General features: G+C 43.0%; 1 protein-coding gene across 1 annotated transcript in view; it reads right to left on the reverse strand.

Annotated features, from left to right (window-relative positions):
- Positions 1 to 2741: 2741 nt before the first annotated feature.
- The window catches only part of DIAPH1 (diaphanous related formin 1), a 978623-nt gene continuing 954922 nt past the window's right edge, over positions 2742 to 26442 (reverse strand). Inside the window, exon 27 of the mRNA XM_069199475.1 lies at positions 2742 to 6821. Coding sequence (XP_069055576.1) covers positions 6646 to 6821 — 176 coding nt within the window. The 3' untranslated portion in view covers positions 2742 to 6645. The remainder of the gene's footprint in view (positions 6822 to 26442) is intronic.

The following is a 26442-nucleotide window of genomic DNA, read 5'->3' on the forward strand; positions in this document are numbered from 1 at the left end:
TAGGCAGACCTAATGAGGATCTGTCACAGACATTTGTTTGCGGCAGTCCTTAAAGAAGGGTTAGAATCCTGTCAGTTTGGGAGATGACATTTACCTTGCACACTTCTTTTTTTTTTTTTTCAAACTGTCTAAAAGAAGACCGGTAGCTCTGGATCAGCGCCTGGTGGCGCGAAAAAAAAAACTGATTAGTGTGCAGGAGCGTGTCTACATAGGACCTGCACATCATTCCCAGATCAAAAAAGCTTCAGTGCGGACCCGCATAACGCCACCTACAGCAGTAACAGAGGTACTGCTCACAAATTTTCAGATCCAGTCTCACACTTAAAAAGTGTGAGGAATGCAAGGTTAGAAGTCTCTATCAGAATGAGGGTTTTATACTACCACGCTAAAAAAACTGTGGAATCATACCTTGACATGGAATTTGGTAAAGTTTGTGAATTTATGAACAATGCAGGTGAAAAGTCATATACAAGCACCCAGGAATACGGGAAGTTAAGAGTCATGTTTGAAAACGGTCTGTATGATTTTCCTATGCCAAGTGGTAAATAAGAGTTTTATTTGGATAGGTAACACCAGAGAAGTATCTTGTTAATTCATTGGTAGTTAAGAACAATCTATAAAGGAACTAAAATATGTAAAAGCAATAGGCATTCCTCCATTTAAGAATATATAAACTGTATTATACTGAGACCTACATTAGAAAACACCTTTCGAATATGAGTCAAGTTTAAATTTACAATTAGCAGAGTTTAATTCATCATGAATCTGATACGAAACACAATGTAAAGAGACAAGTCAAAATCAGAATAAAATATTTTTATTGACAATTCAAACTGAAATCAGATATTATAATATTTTCCCAGGAAAATAAACATTATGAAAAATACATCTTGTTCTGTTCAAATCAAGTATAAGAAATGTACAGTATAAAAAGTAGTTTCAATGGATTCCCGCTAATGTGGAAACTTTGGTTTATATGGTTTCAAGGAAAGCATTGAGGGAGATGGCACCCAGGAGTCAGGACGATTTTTTATAAAATCTTCCACAAACATTTTAGGCGAGATGCTAATAATTTTCTGGTCGCATTTTCCTGCAAACAGTGATCAATCCCTCTTGGAAAGGTTGGAGAAATGCAATTCCATCTGTGTACCACGTGGGACTTCAGGCAATACTTTACATGAGAGCAACAGGAAGTAATGAAGTCAGAGTGTTATGGTTGTTTGGACAGGCTCACTAAACTTGCAGGGAAGGCACCCTGATTTGATCACAATGCCTTCGTAAACATGCCTTTAATGTGAATATGCTTGATGCACAGCTTTAGCTTTTGAGCTAAAACTCTGTGTTCGACATCGGCAAGTATCAAGCCTCGAAATATTATGATGTGACTTAAGAATTTGATCCTCAGTGTTCATGAGTGGAAATTGTGGCTATACCTCAATACGAGAAGACATCCAAGACTTGTGCAGGCGTCATCACACGTAGAAAACCATGAAAATAAAAACGGCAAACCTGTTAGCTCTAAATTGGGTTTAAATCACTGCAGAGCTTAGACTTTCCTGCCCTGTCTGATTCACCCCCTTTCGTTTTAATTGAAACTGCATTTTGCATGTTTTCTGTGTTACACTAAGAACTGAAACAAATAAGAACATGGAAACAATCTCCAAAATACCTTCCTGCATTGACAATGACGGGCATCCTTCCACACATTCTGATACTTGAAACAATAACATGTGTGCTTTTCATAAACCACACAAATTTGAACATGCCCCAGTTCTCATGATTGCTACAAAGTATTAACACAATGCCATACATTTTACACTGTTGGCGCTAATTTCATTCACACAGTTGCAAGTGTTCTCCTAACAAAGAAACACTAGCAACTAATTGGTCAATGGAAGAAAATATCACATTCAATGCACTCTTGAACAGATTTATTTTCTCTAATATCAAGAATTAAAATAATTAAGGCAATGCACCAGCGAAAATATGGATCTGAAGCCAATAAAATGGGCATGCCCCTTGAGCTACATCACCTTGCAAACTGAGGTATTTTCCTGACATTTTCATTTAATTGTTAACAGAGGACTCCAATACAGGACAGCCTCCTACTCTGGCTATGTTGTAATTGTTTTGGACCAAGTGTTTTGTCAGACTGCTTTACAACTCGCATTACTTGATTGTTGTGTACTGCTCAACTCAGCCAGTGTTATGTACAAATGGTGATTTCTTTTTAACCCAGCATATGTATACGTTGTACCTGCAAAACTGGCAGAAACTCACCTAATGGAAACAGACGAGGGCGAATTAAAAAAAATAAAAAATAAAAATAAGCTAACAATGATATCTATAAATAAGAAACGACCGTCGAATAATGTAAAATAACAAAGAAACAGAATCTAGCGCAAATTAACAAAGACACCATAAATTACACATTCTGTCAGCCGGATGTAAAGCAAGGCACAGCTGTGGTGCTGCACTTTACTACTGGTAAGTAAGTTATAGAATGAGCTGAAACGCACAATAATGGTGCCATTTAAGATGAGAGGTCGCAAGCTCTCTGGGAGCCTTGGAATTGCTGATATCATTTTTAATTAAAAATTGGAGCAATGATTTGAAGAGTACATACATTAGACACTAACATGTTCTGTAGCAGGGCAGTGCATTCACATATCTCTGCATACAACAATGCATATTAAAGGACTGAGAACACAGTATATGTAGCAGTTAAGAGGAAAATTAGCTGATTTTATGGAACCCATTTTATTTCAGTACCATGATTAAATATGGCACACTTTGATATGAAACATACACAAACCACATTCATAGTTGGTCGAATGACAATGACTTTTTTCTAATTCTAAAAATAAATATGTTATCATACGGAGCTGTGCATTATTTATTACAATCTCTGTGTTGTGTACTCACAGAAGCAGAATACTGGATTTCAAATGAGACACGCCCCTAGGTGCACCACCTATAGTGGTGCGCTGCTCAAGCTGTATTTCAGTTGTGAAGCATCACCCATTTCAAAACTACTAGCATAAAACCAGCCTTTCTTCAATAATGTACAGAATGATGTACAGTATGATTTGCTAAAATATATAAACTTTTGATCATCCGCCAAATTTTTCTGCATCAGAAACCAGGCATACAGCAATAGGCTTTCAATGCACAACGTGTTGTACTTCTCTGTGTGTACATACATTTAATTACACAAACACCTGTTTTTCACACAGTATTCTGTGAACAATTTACAACAACGCTTGCCTCTAAAGAAACACACATTCCTCTGAACTGGTCTGCCTGGTCTTGTTACACCTGGTCCCTAGGCTCATTGCACATTTCAGTACACAATGGTGCGTCATTGACTAGTGCACCATGTTGGCTAAAAAGCAGCAAACATATTTGACTCAAAAGACGTTCACACAGGGAATTAAGGGAATACATGAAACACTATTTCTTCTGCTGGGCTCTCATCACAAAATACTATAGCATGTTGTTACCTAGTTAAGGATGCCCAGGTATCCACAAGTCTTTCCTTTCGGGCCCCGTCCACGTGCAAGCAAAAAAAAAAAAAAAAGGCACTGAGTAAATACAAATGTATGGGTTTTTCCTACGTGCTCTTATGTGTAGGGAACAACAGTTTAGTTTGTTATTAGTGACCAACAAAGAGATCGCATATGGACAAATTCTTACTAAAGGCAGAAATCCTTTGGGTTGGGTAGCGTCCATTTGTTTATCTAACATCACCAGTAGAATTATCTTTTAACCTAATATGCCTGCCTGAGTATGAGAACTAACCTACAGACACATATCATATTCTAGTACAGTCTTTGTGAGTGGCAGTGTGCTTCAATAATGTTCCAAAATGTACTATGCTAATAATGTATCTCCAAAAATAATTTTATGAACGCATAAAATTAAAACAAAGAAACATTCAAACATTTCAGATGTACAAGATTAAAAAAGGCCACATCTGGAACGGAGCAAATGCACGTAAGACAGGTCCAAAACTTATGTTCCCTAAAAATCACTGTTTTTCTACAGACAAAGTACTAAATAAACATATAATGTGAGTTCTACAATAACTGGCAACAGCAAACATTCATAAATCGATTAAACGGCCCAACAAATGATCTTATGCCAAGGCACACCAGCTTCCTTTGAGGTTTTCGAAGCTGTAATTCACAACGTAAAGCAGGATCCACCTTCCCCAATCAAGATTTGTGTGGGATCCTGCATTTCACAGCCTGCACTGATAGAACAAAAAAAATCCCTGGATGTTGATTAGAATACACCATACAAAATCGTGATAAAATTATGTGCTGAGCTCAAGAAGACAATGATCGTACTGCTGGTACCTCTGAAAAATGCAATGGTTTAGAGAAACGTTACATTCGATACTTGTTTTTGCTTCAAAAACAACCTCTTACAAAAACAGAATCATGTACATACAATTGGTTCACAACAAAGATGGGTGAATACTAATATTCCAAGCACACCAAGGGATTTCAAAGTTTACTATAAAACTAAATTTCAATCCTGAAAGTGACTAATCTCCACGCTATTGTTGGGCAACACGGAGAAGGCAATTAAAATGGTAATACTTGTAAAGGACATCATTTTGGGATCCATAATCCAGACACTGACGCGCCACAGACGATGAAGCAATGGGGACAGTCTCAACACTGTGTTCTGCACTTCAATCAATATCACAAGCAATAAATGACAGGCTGATCTGAGGACATTTGTTCACTCTTCTTTCTGGATTTCTCTGACAAATGGGGTAGTTTTTCCTACCATAAACACTGCCTTTTAAAACTTAATGAATGAGAAACAAAATTATTTAAAAATACAAAAAAGATATATGCACAACTTATAAATACCGTATAATTTGTGCAAAAATTGTGAAAGTAAATATATTCCAACGCACTGCATTTTAGAGCTACACCGGTGACTAATTTTACTCATTGTTGATTAATATTAAACACAAAGTGTATTTATCAATTCTGTAACTAATATAACCATAGGGCCATCCACATATAATGAAAACAAACTCTGATCTAATCTGCCAGTTATAACTGAACAAAACCAATTAGAGCCATTTCAGACTCATTCAGCTTTTCATAGCTCCCTTCCGAAATCACTTATAAGAAGGCTTAAAAAGAACCGTAGAATCTAACAGCTGTACTAAAATAATGTGAGAAAGAAAAAAAATCTGTGTTTGTTTCTGTTGTTAATAAATATTATTAAATGTAGTTAGGGAATCTTGTCAACAGTCTGCATGAAAACACCGATGCAACTACAAAAAAGGTTTGCCCTACATTTACGATCCACTTCAGAAACAAAAACAACGATTTTGCTTCATGTTTCATTTCTGAAGGTGAAATAAAATGCAGTTGTGCCTGCAAATGGTGTAAAATACTGTGTCGCTATTTGCAGGACTACATGCAAGATAAAGCACTCTCAGCCACCGAACATATGTAATGTATGCCATATCTCAATACCAAGTGGGATGTGTGTATATGCAAAGACCTGTTTACATACACACACAGATCTCATCTCAGATTATCAGGCTATCCTCCAGACATGTTTAAGGTGCATCTGCAACAAACAGTTTCCTTATATGCTTCAGAAAATTCTGCTCTGTTGCACTGAATACCTTCTTTATGAAACCTTGTAACAAACAAAACAAAATACGATTTTATATTGCTGTAAAACATACACGGAAAGCGTCAAAAGGCTGTAACTATACTTAGCTCTGATGCTGAAGGATATCATGTCCTATTTATGATGAACAGGGTTATACTGTGTTGGTAATTTCGGAAGAAATTAGGTCCTACAGAGTAGCCAGGCAGGTTAGTTTCCGGATGTCTCGATTATCTTGTAGCACTTGGTGAAGTAAGGATTTAAGCTTCAGGAGAATTCATTGTCCAATCTGACAGTATCCACTAAGTTCTTATGAAACATCAGCAGTTACAGAAACATTATTACAGTTTTAAGGATCTACAGTGTTTCCTCTGCCAGAGACTTCTACGGGATACAGGGCTTCATTGCTGTGGACGAACATCAAATGAAGTGAAGGGTCTCTAAAGGGCAATTACTCAGTAACATTAAACTCCTCCAAACAAAATTTATGATGATGCCACTAATACAAATATTGTTTAAGGCAATGTGTCATGTCTCCTGCTTTGGTAAGTTAAAACTTAATTAACCCAAAAAGGATAAATCTCTCTAGGACAACAATTCCTCAATTATTTTATTTCCACGTCTTGTCCAACCTGCTTAGAGAAAGGCCCCAGGAATCCTCTTGATAATGACTTGGCTTTGGAAAGATGATCTGAGGTCACTTTCTCTTTCCATCTTTTATCACCAGGCTTATGATGTAAATACACTCATTCTGCTGTGTATGTTCTTTCCTAAGAAGAATGTAATTGAACTGAAGATCAGTGACAATGAACGTCAACACCAGTATAGGTTAGACCGGAAGAATACAATGAAACCTCAATCTCCTTATCCTCCACGGATAAAATGGAGAGGGGGCCTTAGGCTTTGATTCCCTGGTAAGCCAGCGTTTGTTGGCCTTTTTCTAACACTGATGGTCGCTCATGTTTGATTCTTCGATTCTGCTCACACCCCCAATATTTAACTTGAACGAGTGCGAATATCTATATTATCTTCATGTGCTCCACCATCTGTTTCCATTAATGTCTCCACTTCGGTCATCTTCGCCTTTTTTGCTGCAGTATTGGACACTGTAAGATCCTTGGTAAGCTCCGAGGCTAAAATAGAGGTGACAGCACAACCAGCTTTCTTGTTAGCTGTAAGAGAAAAATAAAAATGGTCAAATAAGATTTTGGAGCAACTGATTCACTCTAACTTGAGCCTATATTGTTCCTTGGGTCAGTCTTTTAAAATCTGTACACTCCCAGATACGGCATCCCCATTTTGACAGCAAAGCCATTGTAACAAAGGCCATATCTTTTTTTTTTACACCGGATGGTACAACTATTTTAATACTTTCTAAACAGGATGTATTTGACACTAGACAACATAAATTAGATGTTAAGATTTGAATACAGAAGAAAATAACAAGTAGGTGCAAAGTTTTCGATTGGTAAACACATTTCATTGCATATATTCACCATAGGTCATCTCACATTACCTGGGAATCAGACCACTTTACAAATACTTGCTGTCTCTGCTTAAAGATTCTCTACAGGAAATCTGCCGATAGTATCCTGAATTGTCAATAGCTTACCTATACTTTACATAAGTGATACAATGTATGTACATTACAGTACAATTTGACTCACTCAACTAGTGCTTTTGGGAAATAGATTTTATTTTTGTTTCCCTGAAAATAGATGTTTGCAATAAAAGCGGTATATGCATTACCTTTTCCTCACCTCCTAGGCAACTATTAGAGAACATGTATCAAGCTTCAATACCCCCACCTGTTATCTTGATACATGCCACAACACACTGTTATACAGAGAAGCACACAACAATTGTTTGGTTTCGCATCACCTTGCTTGTAAGCAATGTATTTTTTTTGTTCTTTCCAAATTAAAACGAAGGGTAATTTTGAAATTGATATGATCTTAATAGGATAAAAAGGCTCATTCATCTTTGTAAAAAGAGTAGGTGGATAAATGAATGCAAGACAACTGTTCTCGGCAAATGGATCTAAAAAAACACTTTAAATGTAGAAGACAGCCACATTCCCAATATGACCATAGGAGAATAAAAGCTAAGGGAATGCAGTTTCAAAAAGACAGCCTGTAGGTCCTCCCAGCTCTCAAGCTGAAGTTATGGCAATAGAAACATCTGAGAGTCAAAAGCTGCAATAGAGATAAATGCTCCCGCTCAAAGGGAGCTACCACAAGGAAGATGAGCAATACATAAACGGAATTACACAGAATACATTAAGTGCAGAGAAAGGGAGAATTTATAGGTCCTGTAAAAATATACAGAATTTGGGTAGTATGAAAAGGGAGCATTGCCCAAGCGTAATTAGTAAAGCAGAATGACAGATGCTCCTTAACAGTTCTACTGTTCACAGCTATCGGTTAACACTTGTTGTCAAGAGATCAATATGCCTTTCCCTGAACCTAAATCATCTACATCAACACAGAGATTTGACGAAAGATCTTCTTTTGGCCAATATACCTCCGTAATCACTGTAGACCAACAGAAGGGAGCTAAAGTTTTCCAATCAGTCTTCAAACATGAAGAATATTAAGGTGCAGGACAATTACATCTGGTTGTGACAGGATAGCACCTCTAAGCAGCAGAGTGCTTCAGCTTCCCATACTTCATGCTCCTTGCTCAGTTTGGGGGTCATCCATAAGGCCAATGCCCATGTTACTGTATTTTTCTTATCACGTTTGGAAGAATCTTAAATGGCGAGAAGTTGTAATGTAAAGAGAAAGGACCAGACAAGATTGAAAATATCCACTGGCCAGTCTTCTCAATAGTGCAATCAAAGCGGTTATGATTACAGCTTTGATTTGCATGGCCTCCACCCCTAGACAGTGAAGCAGATTGTCCGCATTACTGTCATCCTCATCGATATGGCACACCTTTGGAAGCATTTGCACAGGATGGGAGTCTGAGCCAAATAAATACCCCCTCCTCTTAATAGGCTGTTTCCTGGAGACAGGAGAAATGCCCAGAAGCTTTTTTAACAAATGCAGAGTGGAGAGGTAATTACAGTTAAAGATTTGACAGATGACAAAGGCTCCATAGTAAGGACAGGTTCAGAAAATAAGGCATACTTTTTAGATTGATCCCTTTTCTTGCTATGTCAAGAAAGTGGTTTCTGGTGCTCTTTTTTGTACATTTTATTATGTCTTTAACTGTACAACTCAGTTTGAGAGCAGCAATGAGTCCTTTCTGATGGAGATTTAGATCACATGGCAGCCCCCATAACGTTGGCTTCATATTCTCATAAGTACTAGGGTGCATGACAATAAAAGGTCATACAACTACAGGTTGTGAGAAGAACCCAGACACCAGAGGGGCTCCATGTGAACTCAGTAACCAACAAGGGATGCCAGCAAGTGATAAAGGGCGTGCAGCCTGATGATTTAATCTGTAATGTATCTCAAATCTAGAAGAAAAATAAAATTAACCAATTTTGATAGAACAAATTGAGATAAATCCAGGCAGCACCAGATCTAGCGCCTGTGGAGGTGTGGGAAAATAAGAACTGCTGTCACCAGCGCTTGAGTGCCATTTATACAGACTATGCAACAGTTCTTGTGGAGCAGTGAGACCCTGTTCTAACTCTGTTGGGTGCCAACTAGCACCAGTAACTAGTTGCGACTCAAGACATTACCAGATCCAGTGTGGCACCTGGGAAGGTGTTGACCTTAGGAATGTGCATGTGAAGAAATCCATTAGATTAAATTCTTATCATGCTGTCATGATTTGGTTTCTTAGTGCCTCTTTAAAAGGTAAAAGTAGCTCAGTGCGGCAGAAGAACAAGTTACTTACCTTTGGTAACATTCTTTCTGGTAGAAAATCTATCTAACCGCAGATTCCTGACTTTTTGAAAAACCCCAGGCATGAGTCTGGGTCCATAAATTATTCCAGCAATAGGTCCTGGGCACCAATAAGTAGTGGTATCAAACTCTGCAGTGGCTTTGTACCATTTCCTTAAGAGATGGCACAGAGCCACATACAGGCGGCACCCTTTGTGCTGATGCCAGCTATCAACAAAGCATTTTGTGTCCTTTTACATACAGCTTCAGTACTGATCAGAAACTGAGACGGTGTGTACATTACAACTTGGAACCTTGTTACACCTAGAGGTCCACCCCACAGTACAGGAAGGAGAGTGGAAAGTGAGGAGTCAGCCACGAGACAGAATAACCACCAGAAAAACTGCTGCTGAAGTATTTTTTCTTCTGATCAGAGTACTCACGATTTGAGTTCACACAGGCACCAGACTGCACGCATAGGAGGTGTCATTGGCCTTGGCAGCAGCTTTGTCCTACCTCTGGAAATGACTGAGCAGAACCCTATATAGACGCCATCCCTACGGCCTTTATGTCAATTAACAACAAAGCATTCTGTGGACTCAGAGCATCAGTACAGAGCAGAAACTGTGCATAGTGCTAATCAAACTTGGAAACGTATTACACTTGAGGTCCACTCTACAGAACGAGGAGGTGAGAAGGTGGAGAGGAATCTGTGGTCAGATAGAGTATGCACCAAGAATCCATTACCGAAGATAAATACCTTGTTCTTCTGATTGATATTTTAACCATATATTCCTCATTGAATCAATGCCAAAGCAGTACCACAAAAAAGCAGAGGGTCTGAGGAGTGAGCTTCACAAAAGGAAATCCTGCAAGACCGAGCAGGTAAAATGCCCCACTCTACAAACCTATGAATCAAAACAGTAATGCCTAGTAAGGTTGTGGACATACATCCTTGTAGCCACCTGACAGACATCCAACACTGAAAATCCCCTGGCCCATGCTGTATCTGCTGCCTTAGCTTTGGTGGAATGAGCTTGAAGGCCCTTGGGAGGGTCTCTGTAGGCCAAGGCATAGGACATTTTTATGCAGAGAACAATCCATCTGAATAGGGTCTGATTCTGAATCGCCTTTACCTTATTTGTAACAGAAAACTGTACAATAGGTTGGTCAATCACCGTGTGCTCTTTGGGTCTCTGTAAAAGCTGTGGGCCATCTTGAGGTCTAACCAATTAAGCCTCTTCTCCTCTCTAGAAGCATGCAGTGGAGAGCAGAAACCAGGGAGCATGATAAGATTGCCTTACATGGAAGGGCAACATGACATTTGGAAACAAGGCCCAGGTCTGATGCACCAGCTTGTGTTAAAAGAAGGTGGCATATGATGGTTGTATTGTTAAATGGTACTTGGAGCTCAGTCCAGGCCTATTAAGATGATCTAAGGCTAGTCTCTCCTGACCTCCTTTAGAACTCAAGGAAGCAGCAGCAACAGGAGTGGGAACATGTAGAAGTGACCGGAGTCCCATGCAAGGTAAAATGTCTCTCCCAGTCTTGAATTGGAAAACCTACAAAGCAAAAGGCTCAACAGTGAGTGTTTTCAGCAGCGGCAAACAGATCTACCCAAGGCCTGCCTGACTGGAAGAACATGCCCTGAACTATCATCTGGTGCAGACATCACCAGGGGTTGGGTCCATTTCATCGGCTAAGCTCATCTGCTCTTGGGTTCAGATATATTGCCAGGTGGTCGAGAGTCAGCAAGATCCCCAGAAGACTGAGCCAGGCCAGTCTTATATCTTTGTGGCAACAGCATCCATGACCCCCACACTGCCAATATGTTACAGAGCCACATAGTGGTCAGGATGTCCAGCAGAACTTGCACAGGGCTGCCCCCCATGGAAGGCAGAAAGCCCTTGAGACACAACTGGATGGAAAGTAGCTCCAAAAGGCTGATGTGATCCCCCTATTCTAACAGGTGGCCTACCTAACAGACAGCTGATGCATCAATCTCCACCATGAGCTCTGGTGGAGCAGTGAGAATTGTCTGCCATGTCACGTTAGCACGTTCAATCAGCATTGAAGTTCTCAGGCTGCCTCATCTGACAGCAGACATTATCTCTGTATGGCACCCTCGTGCTGAGCCCAGGCATGAGGCAGAGGAAGGGTACACAAGGCCAAGAAGCTTCAGACTGCTCGCACCTAGCCCAAAACATCTTGATCATACCCTGAATTATCCGTACTAAGCTGCAGGGCAAAGAGCGCTCTGAATGTCAAAGCTCCAAGAACTACCCTTATAAAAGTAAAACTTCTGTGCTGGCTGGAGACAGGATTTCCGAGCTTCAGAGAAATCAGCAAAATGGTTGTTTGCATGTAGTCTGCGACTTGCCATACCCTGACAACTTCAACAGACATTCTTCGAGGAACAGTACGCTGAGCACTGCTAATCTGCAAAAATTGGCCACAACCACCTTCTTGATATTGCATATCCGCTTTAACTGCAAAATGGGGTTGAATTTGGATGATCGCCCCGGAATTTGACCCTTAGAATGTTGACTGAACATTTCAGATAGAATAGTTGCAATGGGTGTCCGACTCAATTACCCTGAGAACAAGAAGTCCAAAAATGCTAGAAAAGTTTCAAACCAATATTAGTGAGAGGTACAGTGATGCACCTGTTGCTGACACTTATCACACTTATAAAACTGGTACCTTAAAAATCAGCCTATTGTTTTACACCACAGACACATCAGAACTGGCAGACAGCATGCAGAACTATTCACATATAAGCAGAAAATCTAAAGTACAAGGGGGTCAAAAACGAGCCAACAAAATGCTAATCATGGACGTTTTCAACAAGGGTACAATTATGGTGGAAGCCAAATACAAGGACTTTAAGTGCTTCTTTGAAAACCTCAAAATAGCGAAACAACAACAACAACCGTGAATCGCACGATACTTCAACTAGTGAAACCTGTACTAACAGTGACAATACTGAACCATTAGCAATACAGAACAACCGGAACAGCAGACAGCCATTGATACTTCTGATCAAACAGCCCTAGAAACCAAAGGGAAGCATAATAAATGAAGTTCGAATGTAAATTTTATCAGAAACTGGAGAGGATAATGGGCATAAGCTAGGCTTCTTTCCATTACTGAGTAAAATATTTACTTTTTAAACTATTCGACTTATGGTGTAAGGAGTATTATGTTTATGGAACCTATGGCATGAGGACTGCTCTTTGAGGAGGTACGAGTTCCATGAAGGAGAAGATTAGCCTTTGAAAGGGAATGAAGTTTAGATTATGCCTTGAAAGACATCATGAAAAGCTCTATACGTCTTTCCCTAATGTCCTTGGCCTGCACGAGGCAATAAGTCACAAGATGCTGTACCACGTTTGGCACCTAGGATGTTCAGTCACAAGGGTTGCACATGTGCATCTATGACGGACATTTGCCTGCTAAAATCAAGAGTGAAAACTAAAAACAATGGTAGTGGCAGTTGGAGGAAAGGTTACACATTCCTCAAAAAGGGTAAAAAACAACTGCTTGGTGTGCTCCTGATCTTGGCGTCTAAATCATGCACAAAGACAAAGTGATCTAAAAACAAAAACGCCCTTATTGATTCAAAATACTACTTTTGACAATGACATGATGGTGATAACACTTATAGAGAATACAACTATGTCAAAAATCTCTAGGTGCTATCAGAACCCTGGCCAGAGACAAAACAGAGCTGAGTGGGTGAACTGCTGGGAAATAAATACAATCTGCTGCCTGGAGATACTTCAGGGTGAAAAATCTGAAGGAAGGAGAATCTATTATAAATATGTTATGTTCATCAATATGAAATATCAGCAACTCTGTCATTAGCTGTACACAGTGGAAATGTTATGCCAAGAGGAAAGACCCCAACATAACATATGTTATCATCCAGTCCATGGCACTCAATGTATCCACCTAAAAAGGACAGAATGCTGAGCCTGCCTTTCCAGGATTTGAACTCATAACCTCTAGTGCATTGCATTTTGCCAGCGATGAACTTTCAGCTTAATAAGGCATACTTCCAGGTAGATTCTACCAGATGAGAAAGTAAGGTTAGGAGAAGAAAAGCAGCATGAGATGATCAATTTACCATGCACAAAAAGTTTCTGAACACCTAGCATATTGCAAGATGATGAATCATCACAGTCTGTGTATACAGAATACATATTGGCTAGTCCATATTTCTGCCATACAACTCTCTCCCAGAAAGGAACATGCCAGGAGAATACCACAAGTGCCTCCTAGGCGTCAGTTGAAACATGCATGGCATTCCCTGGAAGTAATCTTTCATCAAACAGTGGGAGTAACACCACGTAATACATAAAAGGTCTTGGGTATGGGTTTCCCTGAATCCGTACCATCGTAGCTGAGGGTAAAAAGAATGCACTGCCCGTTTCCTATAAAACTAAAGAGCTTCAGGCAGATCCCTCACCTTTGAAGTTTTTTCATGCACCACCTGGATCCTGAAACTTTGAAGATGGTTAGAAGTTGTGCCAGCTGCAGATGTGCCAGGGCTCCAGTTGGAAGTGATTAAGGGCATGAAGAAGCAACATGTGTCTGTGGGGAAACGCAATTTCCATGCTTCCCAGAGCGAACGATAACCGATTCAACCCAAAAAAACAGTATTACTGAATAATGAATCACAATCGCATGAGAGGTAAACTGGCAAATTCTCTGGAAATGACAGTATCCACTAGAAGAAAAAAAATCACCACCACAGTAAAACAGTCTTATTTTTTAATGAATAGTTCTTCCCAGAAAATCCTCAGCTTTGAAAGACTCAAACTGTAATGACAAGATAAGGAGGGAGTGATTTGGGTGGTCCCAAAACTGCATTTCATACTAAGAAATTCTGCATTACTGCCAACAAAGTTAGGACTATCAAACCACTGCCATTTTAAAAAACTGATCAGGTTGGTGGGCCTAGCTAGGCACAATCTGAGACTAGTTATGACTACTCCTAGTTTCATCCATTGCTCTGTCCACCAGTCCAACCAGGGGATTGGTCATGGGAGTGGCTATGGAATCCCTTGCAGACCCTCAGAATATATGGGTGATCTCAAAATGTCATTCAGGCAGCACAGGTCTGTTATCCCATTCTGTAGTTTGCTGATGCCTTGAAGAAATGTGGCACCAGCAAACCTCCTCTAACTCCAACACTTTACAAATGACCCTACACCAAAAAGGAAAATGACGGATAAATACACACGTATTAAGGTTCTCCCGAGGGCATCCTTTTATGACAGACATGTATAGCATAATGGGGTTATTTGAGAGAGTTGAAGCGTACTTAGACCAATACAATCTTTGTGCATCCCATATGCGGCTAGCTTTTGATTCATCATGCGGAAGCAAAAACTCGACAATTATCATTATTTTTGTATCATTTAGTGTCCTGTCTTTCTTCAGATTGCCAGTTTTCCAAATGCAAGAAGATACAAAGCAGAGTATCACTGAATGGGGCGCGCTAATCTGGTGAAGCAGCTGGGGGCAGGAGCCAAGCCCCCGTGCTGATTGGATCGAGGAAGAGGGGCAGGGAGCGGCCCCTTTAAAAAACATTTGCACGGCCGCTGCCGCAGGACGCACTAATCTGGTGAAGCAGCTGGGGGCAGGAGCCAAGCCCCCGTGCTGATTGGATCGAGGAAGAGGGCGGGGAGCGGCCCCTTTAAAAAACATTTGCGTGCCCGCTGCCGCGGGACGCGCTAATCTGGTGAAGCAGCTGGGGGCAGGAGCCAAGCCCCCGTGCTGATTGGATCGAGGAAGAGGGGCGGGGAGCGGCCCCTTTAAAAAACATTGTCGCGCCCGGGCAAAGCCCGTTCTGCGCCCGTCGGTGACCGGAGGAGGCTGGGCCATATTATTTTCATCTTGGTATGGGGGTCAGTGACTATCTCTTGAACACACTACAATCATGGGGATAACACACCGCTACAGGGAAGCGTGCTGTGCAGCAGGAGGTAGGAGGAGGCGGCGTCTTTGATCAAGGGCAGGAGCCCTTTAAATTGGACTTTGCAGTGCCCTGGCCAAGCAGGGGCCAAGGGCGGGCCCGTCTTGCGCCCGTTAGAGGCTGGACTGGGCCACCCCTCTTTCGTTTCCAGTGGAGGGTGACTATATTTATCTGCTAATACTTGGAGTATATTTTGGAGTTTTATAGTGGGTTTTTAATAGTTTTTAACTTTTACTTATTAGTTTGCTTAGTTTGTCGTTTTGCTGATTGAAACTTTTTTTATTGTAAAAATGGGCAGGAAAAGAGGTCCGTTAACTGGTACATTGGGGGGTGGTGGTGGCGGTAGTAGACAGGGAAGTGGCACCACCACATTGGATTCCTTCCTCGCAAGAGCTGTCGGGGTTGTAACAAAGGAAATCGATTTGGCAGAGAGGAGGTTATCCATGGAACTGGAGGACTGGCGTCAGGCCCCAACAGATAGTGGTCCTCGGGAGGGCAGGGGGGGGGGGGGACGACCAAGGTGCTGTTATGGCTGATGCTGAGCCTGTTCAGGCTGAGCCAACAGAGACAATAGAGGGTTCTGGTGGCCAAGGCCCCTCCAGAAGAAGTAAAAGACTTTTATTATCTTCTCCCCCGGCCTGCCCCATGGACAAATGTAGCCCTCCCCCGAGGAAAAAAAAAAAGGTCTTAAAGAAAATGATGCCCAAGCCGAAAACACCTCACTTGGAGCTCCCTAAGGGTACGAGCAGTGACCCTGCACCATGCCAGCATCTGGGTTGTGATGTAACTATTTTATTGTCAAAATTTCAGGAAATTATCCAGGAGATTTTGTCCCCCGTTATGGCGAAATTATCGGCCATAGAAAAAGCAGTTTCTCTGATATGTGTGCAAGGGAGGCACTGTGTAGGCGGTTGTGTGGCCCCGACCAGGCGATCCCATCCTAGTGAGGAGTTGTTCCTGCCGGAGGAAGCTGCGGGGTCATTGGGGCCTCTGGGAAAAACATCTCAGCTATTGGTTAATCCTGTAAATTCTGGGGGTCAGTGTGCTCGCGTTGAGATTGCTCCGGCTGCACCGACTTCTCTATTAAGGGCAGATAGGACTGTCAATAGGCTTAGTTGTAGTAGGCAGCCTGATCCTGAATCTGTGGCAGTTGGGGGGGGGGGGGGGGGGGGGTCGCCCAACAGCTGGTTGGGAACGATAATCTGAATCTGCCGACGGTCAGGCCTTCATTGGCTTGTTTGGATCTCCCCCCAGCTTGTGCCCCCTACGTGGTGGTGTTGACGAATGTACCTGCTCTTGCTCCTGGGGTAACTGAGTCTACGGCCCAACTCACAAATAAGGTTGGATATTGGTTGAGTAAGAACTGTCATTTTTCATGTAAGGATTTTAAGGATATTCTGTTTGCCAGAAGAATTGGCTGGGTCGGGCCCAAAAATAAGGTGGGGAATGAAGATTGTATTATTATAAATGTTAGATATCCTGCCCTGACTCAAAGGCTCCTTTCTACTTATCGTCCTGCTGTTCTTAGAGCAGGTACAATATGTATGGTCCCTCTGGGTTATTTTTATGATCACATGCGATTGAGTGCTGGGGTTTCTCTTGGTTTTGGTAGGAATCCCCCCCCTTGGTCAAAATAGCCTGCAGGCAACTAGCAGAAGAACTGTCACCAACAGTATTTTATGTTTGGAAGGGGTGGACTGACAATGCGCCGAGACCCTGACTACGCGGAAAGAGGTGCCTCCACAGTATAATCTTATTTCATGGAATATTGCAGGGTATGATGCTAAGTTATCTTATCAGGCGTGGGTTAGGTGTGTGGTTAACTATGATGTTATCATGCTTCAGGAAACCTGGTCGGAGGGGTTGTCTGTGTGGGATGGGTATGACAGATTTGCAATTCCAGCTGTGCAGTCTCTTGGTGGCCGCCCGAAAGGTGGCCTGGTTACCCTAATTCGCCTCTCTAAGATAGTGGGTGCTTTTCAAATTAACTGCAACCACCAAGGTATATTGCTGGTATGGGTAATTTTCTCCAATAACTTTAATATTTTGCTGGTAAACTTTTATAATGCTGTGTGGGATGTGGGGTGCCAAATTGGGGCCCTGTTCTCCGTTCTTCAGGTTCTGAAATATAGAATGGAGGAGGTGGGGCTGGAATTCTGTGCTATTGTCTCTGGAGATTTTAATGCTAAGTTGGGAAGGCTTAGTACTGTGCTTAATCCCTTTATGTGTGACTGCGAGGATTATTTAGTGGATGGTCTTCAGGACTCCAGAGGCAGGGTTCTAATTAAGGAATTTAGGAAGATGGGCCTTCTGAATTTTTGTGATACAGAAGCAGTAGGCACTCACCAACTCCCAACCTATGTGGGAAGAGGGTCTGGAACCACTATTGATTATATTTTTCTGTCTCCACCTATGAAAGATCTGGTGATTGGGGGTGAGGTGCTAGGGGAGTGTTTCAGCGATCATAATCCCCTTATAGTGTCCTTTAAACTCCCTGGGGCCCTACGTAAATTAGGACGAGGTAGGCCTGTAGCAGTGGAGATAAGGGACCACGGTAGGCGGCTTGGGTGGAAACAAGTAGATTCCCAAAAAGTTGTAGGAAGGGTGGTGGGGGAAAATTTACATTTATTTATGGAAACACTCTTGACAGAGGCTACTAATCCTAAAACTGTTATGGATGCAATAACAGTAGTAAATGCAGCAGTGAGAGACTGTCTATTTTCAGTAGGCAGCCACCCCAGTAAAAGCAAATGTGGTTGGTTTGACAAGGCCTGCTATGATGCAAGAGCAAACCTGAAGATGGCCACTAAGAAACATCCTAGAGATTGGGTCCTCGTAAAAGAAGCCAGAATTAAGTATAAAAGGGCCCTGAGGGATAGCAAGCTAAAACATAAAGATAAAGCCTGGGAAGAGTTAGAGCGTGCCATAGCTCTGAAGGATCCTGGCTTGTTTTGGAAGGTGGTAAATAGAGGTTCCTTTGGAACAGAAACATCTGAGGGCCTTGGCTGTAACATCGCCCCGGAGGCCTGGGTAATTCACTTTTGTAGAATTTTTTAGGGTACTCCCCTAAGAAATAACCGGGAAAACAAGTATGATATGGCTCCTAACCTAGCAATTAGGTTTTCGCTCCAGGAGGTTATGGACGCGATGCAGAGTAGCGCTAGTAATAAAGCTCCGGGCCCGGATTCGATCCCTATAGATTTGTATAAATCTAACCCCCAGTTATGGGCACCTATTCTCTTAAATGTTCTCAATGTAGCAGTTACTGTGGGCATTCCTGTCTCTTGGAGACTGGCCTGCATTGTCCCAGTGTTTAAAAAGGGCGATCGAAATGATCCTAAGTCTTATCGCCCTATTTCTCTCCTGGACTCTTCTGCGAAGATTCTGGGACGGATTATTTTAAGGCGTCTGGAGGGCTGGATGATAGGAAATGATATTTTAAGCCGGGACCAGTATGGTTTTAGGGAAGGCCTCGGTACGCAAGAACAATGTCTTAACCTATTGATGAGGATCGGTAAATACACGCAGGCCAGGAAAGGTACCCTCTATCTTGCTTTTATGGACCTTAGCTGTGCCTTTGATAAGGTGAACCGGTTTATATTGTGGAAGAGGTTAAATCAGCTAGGGTTGGATCCTAATTTTGTAGAGCTGCTCCGGTATCTCCATTCTGGAACGGTTGCAAATGTGAGGGTGGGGCCTAATGGGGAATGCTCAGAGGCCTTTAAGCTTTCAAGGGGTGTGTGTCAGGGGTGTGTTCTGGCTCCTACTCTGTTCCTTCTATATAGAAATGGATTGTCTGATTTTTTGATGGAACATTGTAGGGATGTCCCAAAGGTGAATGGTATTGATATCCCTGTGCTGACGTACGCGGATGACGCGGTCCTCATGGCCCCCACTATGAATGGTCTCTGGGAAATAGTTAGAGCCTATGCCTCCTTTATGTCAGCTTTGGGTTTACAGGTCAATTTTAAGAAATCACATTTTATGGTTTGCGGAAGACCCTTGAGTAGGGTGGGGGAGCTAAGGATGGAGGATCAAATTATTAGCAGGGTCCATGAGTTCCCATATTCAGGGGTTATTTTTGATAAGAAAGGATCTTGGAAACCCTGTATTGCCAGAAGGGGTGTGCTTTTTCATGCAATAGTTGGTGCGACTTTTGACTTTGCTGTAAGGGTAGGTAGTAAACCTATCAAGCCTTTGCTTGAAATCTATAGGCGGAAATGCCTCCCTGTCCTGCTGTATGGGCGGCACTTTGGGGGTATAGGGATACCCGAGCCCTTACGGTAGAAGAAAATCGGTTCTGTAGAAGGCTATTGGGAGTTGGACAAAATATCCCTGTTTTTTGCCTTCATCTGGAACTGGAGCTTGAGTTTGTGCAGGACACTATCCAGTTGGCTCCCCTTCTGTTATGGATCTCAATCTGGAGTAACGAACATGCCACTCTTAATAGGGATATTTCAAGGGATTGTTTGGCTTGCGACAATGCAAAGAATATTCCCTGGCTGATGCACATAAGGAAGTTGGCCCATGATCTGGGGCGGCCTGAATGGTTTGATTATCCTGAGGGCCTGACTAGTCGTGATAAGAAATGGGTTAAGGATAATTTTTTGAGTATCCAGGAAACCAAGAGGGAGGGGGAGGCCTAGGGGAAAAAATCGATCAGGGATTTTATCATGCTAAAGATGTGGGTGGGTCCTGAGCGCTGTCTCTTAGAAATAAAGGATGTGAGGGAAAGGTCTCTTATAACTCGATTCCGTTTGGGGATCATTAGAAGTAATCTGTATTTCCCGTTAGGTCCGTATGGGGAAAAATCTATTAGACCCTGCCCCTGTGATGGGGTGCCCCAACAGACCTTGTCCCATTTTACATTGTTTTGTGTTTTTTATGCACCGTTTAGAATTTGATTTCTATTACCTCTACTAAGGCACATGGGCTTCGTGCAATATCGTCCTGCTTTTATGTGGTTGCAAATGGCCTCCGATGTATTGGTGTGGAAGGGCCTGGGATCATTCTTGAAGGGAGCTATTACTTGGCGTAAAAATGTAGAGTTTTTAGAATTAATTCTTTTATCTTATTGTTTTTTATGAATGAGGTTTTATATGTTTATATTCTTGATGGGTGCTTTTATTATATATGGTCTTATTGTTATATTAACAAATGTATTGGTGATTATCTGCTTTAATGGATGAATTTTTTTCATACCGAATAAAGTTTCTTCTTCTCTGTAGTAGCCGCTCACTGAATGATGTATCTTAATGCCAAGAAAGTGAATTATTTTTTACTTGACACAATCCTACTGTAGCAGACCGTCTCTAAGCAGTACTTTATGGACAGAATACAATTCTTTACCATAAAGCAAAGCTACAGAGTGCAACACTGGGCCTGGATTCAGACACAGAGGTTAAATCTGATATTCATTCAACCACCTTGCCCCCAAGCAAGCTAACACTGTCAGGTCCTCCCTAGGTCTGTTGAAAAAGACCCTCGTACTTAATCAGATTTAAAAAAAACACGACATAACAAACCCACAAAAACAGGCAATGTAGGCATAGTACTAAATCCAATACAAAAAGGAAAAAGCTCACTAAATATACAGAGAATATCCCTGCAATAATTCAGCCCCAGAAATAAAACTGGGTAATTCGCCCTCCATTTGAAAATAAAGCTTTTCGATACTATTAGTTTTAAACTAAAGGTTACAAAAAGTTTCAAAAGTATAACGTTTCTACTGCTTTTGTATGAACAAATGCACAAATTACAGAAATCATATGTGTGGTTACCATGCATCGATCACGACACAATTAACGTAGAAACATGCATGTCACAGCAGGTACATCAATCGCATGCAGGCAGACGGAGATGTGTCCCCCTTTAGCGTAGAAATTTAGATTTATAAGGCCTCCTACTTAACGCCAGCACCATAAGAGAGCTCTAAGTTTAGAGCATCATATCCCAGAAAAATTCAGGGGATAGAAAGAGAAGAAACATCCTTCAAGAACTTTCGTGCATCACACAACCATTTCCACCATTTTTACAGCAGAACGAAGGCACATTTTCCATAGCTACAAGAAGAATGTTTGCTACCAGTGCGTTCAGCGAGTAACCCTCGGTGAAAATGTGCATAACTTAACAATTACGTAATGGTGGTGCCTACATCCGATATAAAATCGAGATATGAGCAAGGTTATGTGATGGTAAAATAATTTGGAGCAGCACATCGTAGTGGATAATTATTGCTACTTAAAAAAAAAAAAAACATTTAACTATTTGATCCCCCGAAGAGTGAAAGGATAGAGTTCATAGTGCTTCTGTAGGGAGAAAAGCACATGAAGTATTGAAGCAGTTAAAGGAATGGAGAGAGATGTCACCTGCCTGCACTGCGGTTGATATATCACTGCGTTAACGAGCCAGGAACACTGCAGAAGACATTAGGAAAGAAGCACACAGAATGGAGCGAAGCACACAAAATGAAGCAAGGCACAAAGAAGGAATAGAGCAATAACACTAAACTTGACAGCTGTGGATTGCAGAACAACGCGACACTTGCCACGGCCACACATAAGGGCATATGAATCTAACGTACCCAAAGCCACCTTCAAAATATAATACGAGATTTACTCAGGCAGTGATGGAAAAAACGCAGGTTTGAGGAAACAGCCTATGCATGGCATATGGAAAGTTGTATCTTCTCTGCCTACTCTAACACTTTTTTTTAAAACAATGAGGAATGACTGAAATGTATGATAACACAGCCACATGCACACGAATGGGAAAGGGTGCATCGTGGTTACCATGTCAGCTCGGGCTCCAACTTCTCGCAGAGGGACAGAAGAGAGTCTATCGGGAGGAAAGAAACATCAGCAGAGGGATGAAGTATTAATTTTACTGCAGAGAGAGCCGCAAGCCCACTGATCTCCTAGGCACAAAACAATCTATATAGCTTCACTGTTCTCAGTGAGTCTTACTGTAAAAATGTTATCACTTAAAGCAACAGATGTTACTTGTAGGAGGTAAAGTCACAGCATTCCCACGAAAACTGAAGTCTCAAATCTATTATAAATATGTTGAAAAGAAGAGCCGAGCTATAAATATGCTATAAGTAGTTGTATATATAACCATACACATCAATGCTGGGGGAGGCCAGTGTATCTCGACACAAGTGTATCTCGTTACAATGCCTTAATGTAAGTGTAGTTTTGTATAGTGCACAGAGGAAACATGAGCCACTTTTAGGTACATTTGAGGAATCTAGACTGAGGCAGTCATTTTTAGGTCTAGCATAGACATACAAGTTACTTACCCTTGGTAACGAAATATCTGGTAGAGACATATTCTAGTTGCAGATTCCGTACATAAGAATTTCCCCCCAGGTGTCAGACTGGATCCGGATATTTTTCTTCGAGCAATACCCTTGCGCGTCAGTAGATGGGGTCGGTCGACTCCGCAGGCGTTGTGGTCGCCGTGATGACATGGGGAATAGTATACAGACGCCGCACTCGCGCAGTGATGTCAGTTTCTTTTAACGACTTTCCACACCAGAGCGCAGAGCCGCTAAGAACACTGAGATTGGTGCGCCAGAGCGAAGGACCTGAAAGGGGGAATCCCTGTCCCTAGAAATCAGTTCGCAAGCGGGGAGGATGGGTGGGCGGTAAGGAATCTGCAACTAGAATATGTCTCTATCAGATATTTTGTTACCGAAGGTAAGTAACATATACCTCTGATAGAGATTTCTAGTTGCAGATTCCTTACCTTAGAATTTATACCCAATGTAGGAGGTTGGCTCTGTATATACTATCTCAAAGTGACAGATAGTGTGCACAGAGTTCAAGGGGTCCCATAGAGGTCGATAGTGGCAAAATCAGATTATTCTAATGCTCTATTTTGTGGTAGTGTGGTCGAGCGGTAGGCTTACCAGAGGGTAGTGTTAAGCATTTGTTGTACACACACAGGCAATACATGATGAACACACACTCAAAGACTTAACTCTAGGCCAATACTTTTTATATAGAAAAATATATTTGCTTAATTCATTTTAGAACCACAAGATTCAAGATTTGAAGTAAATACATAAAATACAAGGTACTCCACACAGGTAAGTAAGGAATTTTGAATTAGAGCAGTAGCATACACAGTATAGGTTAAAATGGCAATAAGCTATTTTAAAAGTAGACACTGCAAAAATCATCAGTTCCTAGGGGAAGGTAAGTAAGGTTAAGTTTCAGAGGTAAGTAAAGCACTTACAAGTTCAGCTTCCTGGGCATAGGCAGCCCACCGTTGGGGGTTCAAGGCAACCCCAAAGTCACCACACCAGCAACACAGGGCCGGTCAGGTGCAGAGGTCAAAGGAGGGTCCAAAACACATAGGCACCTATGGAGAACAGGGATGCTGTGGTTCCGGTCTGCTGGCAGGTAAGTACCTGCGTCATCGGGGAGCAGACCAGAGGGGTTTTGTAGAGCACTGGGGGGGGGGGGGGAGGGGACACACACACACACACACACACACACAAACAGGCACACAAAACACACCCTCAGCGGCACAAGGGCAGCCAGGTGCAGTGTGCTTAGTAGGCGTCGGGTTTTCTCAATGCAGAGACCCGGGGGTCACTCTAGGTGGTGCAGACAGGGAACAGGGGGGCTTCTCGGGCCAGCCACCGACCGGGCTAGGCAGATGACCGCCTGATGGTCACTCCTGCACTGGTGGTCAGTTCCTTTCGGGCCTCAGGGCTACGGGTGCAGTGTTTGGTCCAGGCATCGGGGTCTTTGGTCCAGGCAGTTGCAGTCAGGGGGGCCTCTGGATCCTCTCTGCAGGCGTCGCTGTGGGGGCGCAGGCGGGTCGTCTCAGGTCACTCATGAGGTCGCAGTCCCCTGGGAGTCCTCTCTGCAGTGTTGGTTCTCTGGAGCTTGAGCCGGGGGCGTTGGGTGAAGAGTGTGAAGTCTCACGCTTCCGGCGGGAAGAGTAAGTTCTTTAAAAGTTGCATCAAAGTTGCAAAAAAGTTGCTGTTGGTGAACAGTGTAGCTTTTCTCTGGAGTTTCTTGGCCCTTCGGTTCAGGGCAGTCCTCTGAGGCTTCAGAGGTCGCTGGTCCATGTCGGATGCATTGCTGTGCAGGTTCTTTGAGTCTGGAGACAGGCCGGTAGGGCTAGGGCCAAGTTAGTTGTCGACTCCATCGTCTCTGCAGGGCTTTCAGGTCAGCAGTCCTTCTTCTTTGTGTAGGTTGCAGGAATCTGATTTCCTGGGTTCTGGATCACCCCTAAATACTGAATTTAGGGGTGTGTTTAGGTCTGGGAGGGCAGTAGCCAATGGCTACTGTCCTTGAGGGTGGCTACACCCTCTTTGTGCCTCCTCCCTGTGGGGGGGGGGGGGGGGGAACATCCCTAATCCTATTGGGGGAATCCTCCAAACTCAAGATGGAGGATTTCCCAAGGCAGGGGTCACCTGAGCTCAGGACACCTTAGGGGCTGTCCTGACTGGTGGGTGGCTCCTCCTTGTTTTTCTCATTATCTCCTCCAGCCTTGCCGCCAAAAGTGGGGGCAGTGGCGGGAGGGGCGGGCATCTCCACTAGCTGGGATGCCCTGGGGTGCCTTAACAAAAGGTTTGTTCCTGGCCACAGAGTCACAAAGGCACTCTCCCCATGTCGCCAGCAACTCGTCTGGTTGTGGCAGGCTGGCAGAAACTGGCCAGCCTAGCACTAGGAGTTGGACTGGTATTCAGGGGGCATCTCTAAGATGCCCTCTGGGTGCATTTTACAATAAATCCCACACTGGCATCACTGTGCATTTATTGTGAAGAAAAGTTTGATACCAAACTTCCCAGATTTCAGTGTAGCCATTATGGAACTGTGGAGTTTGTGTCTGACAAACTCCCAGACCATATACTCTTTATGGCTACCCTGTACTTACAATGTCTAAGGTTTTGCTTAAACACTGTAGGGGGATAGTGCTCATGCACATATGCCCTCACCTGTGGTATAGTGCACCCTGCCTTAGGGCTGTAAGGCCTGCTAGAGGGGTGACTTACCTATACCACAAGCAGTGTGAGGTAGGCATGGTATTCTGAGGGGAGTGCCATGTCGACTTAGTCATTTTCTCCGCACCAGCATACACAAGCTGTGAGGCAGTGTGCATGTGCTGAGTGAGGGGTCCCCAGGGTGGCACAAGACATGCTGCAGCCCTTAGAGACCTTCCCTCGCATCAGGGTCCTTGGCACCAGGGGTACAATTTACAAGGGACTTATCTGGGTGCCAGGGCTGTGCCAATTGTTGGAACAAAGGTACAGTTTAGGGAAAGAACACTAGTGCTGGGGCCTGGTTAGCAGGGTCCCAGCACACTTTCAATCATAACTGGCATCAATAAAAGGCAAAAAATCAGTGGTAACCATGCCAAGGAGGCATTTCCTTACATTGACTATCTGTAAAACCTACCTGTCTGACATGATGGACTGCCAGCAGAGAAGATGATGGCAAATCCTGCCTCCAACTGTCCCTAGGTGGAGTCATACTAGGAAAGCTTAGAGGCTTCTGCAGAGGAGGGGGAGGGAGGCGGGCTGTCAAGATCGCTGGCCACCCAATCCACAAGGACAGTGGATCGCTTGCCCTCAGCCACACAGAGGCTGAGCAGCATGCGTGGCACGGTGGCTGGCTGGAAATGGACACGGTTGGAGGCCCTTTCTGTAGCCACAAAAGGGGCAAAGAGCAGACTGGGAATACTTGGGGCCACTGCAAGGCTCAAGGACCTGTCTATCGCCCGACAATCATTGAAGTGCATGAGCACCGAGCCTGCTTCATCTCTGAAGAGATGGGTGCCATCAAAGGGCATGCCCATCAAGGTAGCTTGCACATCCCCTAAAAAGCCAGATGTCCTCAGCCAGGCATGGCACCCCACAGTCACTGTCAATGAAACCCCTCTGCCTAGCAAGTTGGTCGTCTGCAGTCCGCAACGGATTGTGAACTTCGCTGTGTCTCTTCCACTGGCAAC

This window comes from Pleurodeles waltl, chromosome 7 (genome assembly GCF_031143425.1).
Source record: "Pleurodeles waltl isolate 20211129_DDA chromosome 7, aPleWal1.hap1.20221129, whole genome shotgun sequence".
NCBI lineage: Eukaryota > Metazoa > Chordata > Amphibia > Caudata > Salamandridae > Pleurodeles > Pleurodeles waltl.